At 42.0% G+C, this 6,183-nt stretch overlaps 1 protein-coding gene across 1 annotated transcript; it reads right to left on the reverse strand.

Annotated features, from left to right (window-relative positions):
- Positions 1–814: 814 nt before the first annotated feature.
- LOC136998683 (golgin subfamily A member 6-like protein 22) lies at positions 815–4,055 on the reverse strand. The gene is made up of 4 exons (XM_067351765.1): positions 3,383–4,055; positions 1,782–3,236; positions 992–1,628; positions 815–941 (listed from the first exon to the last, which is right to left on the reverse strand). Exons 1-4 carry the CDS (start codon positions 4,053–4,055, stop codon positions 815–817), a joined length of 2,892 nt encoding a protein of 963 aa, XP_067207866.1.
- Between the last annotated feature and the right edge of the window lie 2,128 nt (positions 4,056–6,183).

Consider the following 6,183-nt stretch of genomic DNA (forward strand, 5'->3'; position numbering starts at 1 on the left):
TCACCCACTCTCTCTTCCTCCTCCTCACCTCTTTCCCTTTCCTCCTCCCCCCTTCTCTCTTTCTCTATCTCTCTCATCCATCGCTCCCCTTCTCCCTCCTCACCTAGAACCCAGCCTATCGCCTCTTGCCAACTCCCTCCTCCCTCCTTCCACTCTCTACATACCTCCCATACGTGTTCCCATGTTTCCCTTTCTCCTCCACATAGTCTGCACTTCCTTTTCTCCTCTTCTTCCCAATACCTTTCCTCTCTTATTTTATTTTCCAATCTAAATCTCGCTACCCTTTTCCATCTGCTTTCCCCCCATCCTTTTTTTAAGTATCCCGGTATTCCCTCCCCTTTTACTTCTCTATACCATCTGCTAAATCTAGATTCTTTTATCCTTTCCCATCTTTCCTTCCTCTGTTTCTCCCTGTCCTTCCTCTCTAACTCTCCATACCATTCCTTTCCTTCCTCTCTCTTCCTTTCCACCTCCTCGATTGTTATCTCCCTCTTTTCGAAGAATTTCTTTCTCCTCCTCCCAATCTGATCTTACTTTCCCTTCCTTAAATCTTTCCTTCATCTCCTCCCTACATTCCCTCGCTATTCCACTCCCTCCACCCTCTTCTAGCCTTTTCTCAAATCTCCATGCCCTCCTGCCCGCTTTTCCTCTCATCTTCTCCCTTTGCAACTCTTCTCTTATTAAATATCCTGGTGTCCTCGCTTCTACCCCCAATACCCATCTCAAATATCTCTTTTCTATCCTTTCCATTTCCTCCCTTTCCTTCCATCCCCATATCTCTACCCCATATTCCATTACCGTCCAAACTAATTTGTCAAACATCCATATTCTTCTCCCCCAGTCCCTCCCAAATCTTCTTTTCCCTATCCCCCATACCTGTTCCCATCACCGCTGTCGCTTTCTTCGCCCTCTCCCTAATCTGCGCCTCCTGTCCTCCGTTCCTTTGTATTTTGTACCCCAAGTAACTAAATTCTTATACTTCCTCAATTGCCTTCCCTTTCCATTTCCATATCTTTTTTTCCATCTTCCTCCTCCCTTCCTAAATCTCATTATCTTCGTTTTTTTGGTGTTTAATTCTAATTTTTTCCTCTCTAGGTATCTCTCTAGTCTCTCCATCATGCCCCTCACCTCCTCCTCCTCCTCCGCCACCAACACCATGTCGTCTGCATACGCTAATGAGTATATCCTATTCCCTCTTAATTTAACTCCCCCCCGTTTCACCTTTCCCATTTCCTCCTCTATATCCGCTAACATTATATTAAATAATAATGGGCTTAATGGGCATCCTTGTTTCACTCCTCTCGCCGTCCAAAAATTCTCCCCCACCTCCCCTCCTACTCTTACTTTGCTTTTCGTTTCCTTTAACACCTCCTCTACCCTCTCCACCAGTCCCTCCCTTACTCCTCTCTCTCTCATTGCCCCCACCAATACTCCCCTATCTACAGAATCAAACGCTGCCTTAAGGTCTATAAATAATGCCGTCATTTTCCCTTTCTTTTTCTCTAACTGCCTGTTTACCAAGTAATTCATTATATAAATATTATCCAATGTCCCCATCCCTTTCCTGAAACCTGTCTGATTCTCCGGCACTATCTCCTTTTTCTCCACTTCCCTCCTCAACCTTTCTGCTAACGTTATCGCGTATATTTTGTAACACGATGACATTAGTGTCACCCCTCTGTATTCTTCCACTCTCTCTCCATCCCCCTTCTTCACTATTGGCACCACTACTCCCTCCTTCCAGTTCTCCGGCCATCCTTCCCCTTTCTATACCCTGCTACACCATTTCCAAACCCACTCCTCCACTTCCTCCCCACCATATTTCCAAGCTTCTCCTGGTATCCCATCTGCCCCCATCGCCTTCCCATTCCTTAGCCTTTTTATCGTTTCCTTTATTTCCTCCCTGCTAATCTCTTCTTCCTCATCCCCCTCCTCTTTTTTCCTTCTTCCATTTCCTTTTACTACTTTCCTTTCTGCCCCCTTTAATAACCTCATAAAGTACTCCTTCCATTCCTCCATCTCTATCCCATCATTTATCCTTACCCTTCTTTTCCTCTCTCTATTTATTATTTCCCACACTTCACTTTCCCTTTTTACCTCCCTTGCTTTTTTTCCCCACTTTTCATTTTCTTCCTTCCTCTTCCTTTCACATAATTTCTTATATTCTTTTCTTTTTTCTTTGTACTTCTTTCCTTCTCTCCCTTTACTTTTCCATCCTCTTAATTCCCTTCTTACCTCCTTCTTCTTCTCTTCACAATCTCTGTCCCACCATCCTCCCTTCTTCCCCTCCTCTTTCCCCAAGTCCCTCTCTACTTCCCTTATCGCCTCTTTCATCTCCCTCTCCATCCCTTCCCATTCTTCTCCTATTTCTTTTTTCCCCAATTTTATCCTCTCCATCCTTTGTTTGAATTCTTTGCACCTCTCTTCATTCCACACTCCTCTCCATATTCTTCCTTCTCCCCTGCTCCCGCTCTTCCTTCCTTTTTTTCCTTGTCTCTCCCCCTTCACCCATACCTCCAATGGTTGATGGTCTGAGTCTATTCTGTTCCCTATTCTTAAACTTTTTATTTTTTCCCTCGTGTCCTCATCTGCTATTACGTAATCTATCACCGTGTTCCCTTTTCCCCCTGTAAACGTGAACTCCCCTTCCTCCTCTCCCTCTGTGCATCCATTCAGTATTCCCCACCCTCTTTCCTCCAGGAACTCCATCATTACTCTTCCTTCTCTATTAATTTTCCCATTCTTTGATTTCCTTTTCCTTCCTTCCCCCCTCCCTATTCCATTCTCTCCCTCTTCTCCTATTTCTATACCTCCTTCCTCTACCCCCGTTCTTGCATTAAAATCTCCCCCAATTATTGTGTTTACCTCCATCTCCTTCTCCCCCACCCATTGTTCCATGCTCTGTAGCATCTCCTCCATATTTTGATTAACGTATACCCCCACTACCCTCCATTTCTGTTTCCCCTTTCTTATTCTTCTTATTATCAGCCCTTCTCTTTCCGTTTCTATTTTTTTTCCTTTTTCCATTATCTCCTTTTTTATTCCCATTATCATTCCCTCCATCGCCCTTCCTTTTTTATTATTCTTTTCGGCTACTTGTATTCCCCATTCGTATCCTCTTGGTAACTTTTCTTTCACCATCCTCCACCCTTTCTTGTCCATCCATGTTTCTACTAGTATTGTTACATCCCAATTCTTTAATCCTTCCCAGAATTCTCTATCTTTATTCCTCACTCCTGCCACATTCCAGAACCCTATTCTCCACTCCTTCTCCTCCGCTTCCTCCCGCTTCCCCTTTTTACCCCTTTCCCTTCTTTCCTCTATCTTGTGTTCCCCTCTTCCTCCCTCCTCCCTTCCCCCTGTCCACCTACTTTTATGTTACCCTTTCCATCTCTTAACACCTCCTCCTCCTCATCCCACTTCCACCACTGTCCATCTATTCTTATTCTCCCATACTCTACCCATACATTTTTCCCCTTCCTTCCCTCCTCTCGGGCCCTCTTCTCTAATTTCCATCTCATTCTCCTTTCCTTCCATGTCCAGTCCTCTACTATCCTTTCTTTTCTACCCGTTAATGTCTTCTTCTTCTCCCATATCTCCCTTCTTTTCTCCTCATTCTCTATCCTTATCCCCACTATCTCTCTTCTTTTATCCCTGTCCTCTGCTATCCTCCATGTCTCCTCTATCTTTACCTCTGCTCCTATATCCTTTATTAACCCCTCTACCGCTTCCTTCCTTCTCCCTTCCTTCACCTCTATCCCTTTTATTACTAAATTCTTTCTCCTCTCCTCCCTCTCTTTCCTTTCCATTTTCTTTTCTATCTTTTTCAATCTTAATTTCATTTCTTCTTCTTCTCCCTTCCCTTTTTTCTTTTTCCCCTCCTTCTTCTTTTCTCCCTCTCCCTCCATCTCCTCTATTCTCCTCTCCAATCCCTTTATCTGCTTTTTCATCTCTTCTCTCTCCTCCTTCCATCCCTCCTCTCTCTCTCTAAACTCCTTCATCTCCTTTCTTATATCTTTTATACCCTCCTTCATTTCCTCTTTCATCTGTCTCATTTCCTCCTTCTAATCCTCCAGCCCTATTCTCATCACCTCCTTCATCACCCCCTCCATTTCCCCTTTTCATTTCCTCATCTCCTCCTCTCCCTTCTCTATCTCTCTCTGTTCTCCTTCTTTCTTTTCCTCTTTTTTTCCGGTGATCTAGTTGTTTTTTTACTTTTAATAAAAATCTCTTTCTCCTCCCCTTCCCCCTTTTCCCATGCCTCCTCCCTCTTTCTCTTCCACATCTCCTCTATACATCCATGACTCCCACATCTCACTCTCCCCCTTCTTGCTTCTCTTATTCCTTCAGCCATTTCCCATTTCTTTTCCATCCCGCTGTGTCGCTACCAGTCCCCTACTCTTATTACTTTCTATTCTCTATATACTCTTTGCTCTCTTTTCCTATCCCGTTTGTGCCCGTCTCTATGTCCTATATTCTATGCCTGTCCTATGCCTGTCAACCCGTCGCCTTTTTCCTTGCCCTTTCCCTTTCTCCCTGCTCCGTTCCGTACTCCCCTCACTCACACACTCTCTCTCTCACCTCCACTCTCTCCTTCACTCACTCTCATCCCTCCTTCTGCTCTCCTCTCGCTTCTCACGTCACCCCAAAAACTTTGCTCTACTCCACGTGTCTCACTCTATCGCACCGGAAACGGAAGTTCCCCAGTGATATATATAGTATTATATGTATATTTTTAATTTATTATTGTGTCATATTTAATTCATATTTATTTGACACCTTGTATACGCCTATGTCTTCTCGGACATTATATTGCAGCCTTGCGATAAAATGTTAGTCGAGGAAACAAGCGCAAGCATCGTTTGTTTACAAACTATCCGATCACACGTACACAGACCACACGTCAGTGTAGTGTGTTACCACTACAAACAAATGCGTACACACGGACCTACGCGGCATAGGTCCGTAGACTACGCCGATAATGTCATTTCATTTTTAGTACCATCGAAATGATGGCGCTTTCGCGTCGGAGTTCGGCTTCCACTCCAGCATCCTCTTAATGTCTTAAGAATATCTCCAAGAAATTTCATGTCGAAATTCATAAAACTTCCGGAGTTATGAGCTTTTAACTGATCCGAGCGCAGGTATAAGATTTTGTTTATTATTCAGCAATGAAATTCACAGTGGTCGTTTAACCTCCAAGTGAAACAGACGCACATTCGAAAGTAAAGAGCAATGGATCGTAAACATTCACGAGACACGCATGAACATGCTAGTAGATCTAAAAAAAGAAAATTCACGGATAATATTCACACTTGGAAAGCGGATACTTCATTTGCAAGAACATCAGTAAAAAAATTATCCAGTGCTCAAGACGAGGAAATTATAGTGGACTCAGGTCACGGTTATCGCATCATTGCTTTCTTGTCGGTCAAAAAGCCAAAATATTTTGCAACGAGCAAGATGAACGCTGGCTTGAGAGATCAACGTGACGAAGCCTCTACAAAAGAAGCTGGAACAAAGCGTAGAAGCGAGCAGATAGCTCAAAACAAGTTCTACGAAGAAGAGAAAGGATTATTATATAGCCCTGGGATAGCTGAGTAACAGAAAAGTGATGTAAGTATTTGATATACTTATATAAACTAAACTTAAAACTTTAAATGTTGTTTTCTCAAAACAGCATTTTTGCGGATGGTGTGCATGATATTTTTGTAACCACTGAACCGATTACCTTCAAATTTGGCCTGCATGTTCAGCAAACATTACTTTATCGTTTGATGAACCAGAATACTGATAAGTTACATAGTTTTTTTTACATAAAAAAAATGGGCGAATTTTGATAGTAAAAATTATACTTTTGATTTGAAAACTCACCACTTCCGCAATAAATTTTTTTAATTTAATACTTATCAATTAATTAAAAAAAAAAAAAAATATCTATAAAATTTTAATTTTTTGTTAGGGTGTATTTGAATTAAATCATCGATATACTGGGTATATATTGAGAATATTCAGAATATATACTGAGAATGTACCAAAAATATGTTGAGAATATTGAAAAGATATACTAAGAATGTATAGAAAATATACTTAGAATATTCAGAAGATATACTGAGGATGTACAGAGAATATACTGAAAATTATAAAAAAGCGGACATTTGGATATACTGAGAATATACTCAG

The sequence above is a fragment of the Linepithema humile genome, chromosome 3, assembly GCF_040581485.1.
Source record: "Linepithema humile isolate Giens D197 chromosome 3, Lhum_UNIL_v1.0, whole genome shotgun sequence".
NCBI lineage: Eukaryota > Metazoa > Arthropoda > Insecta > Hymenoptera > Formicidae > Linepithema > Linepithema humile.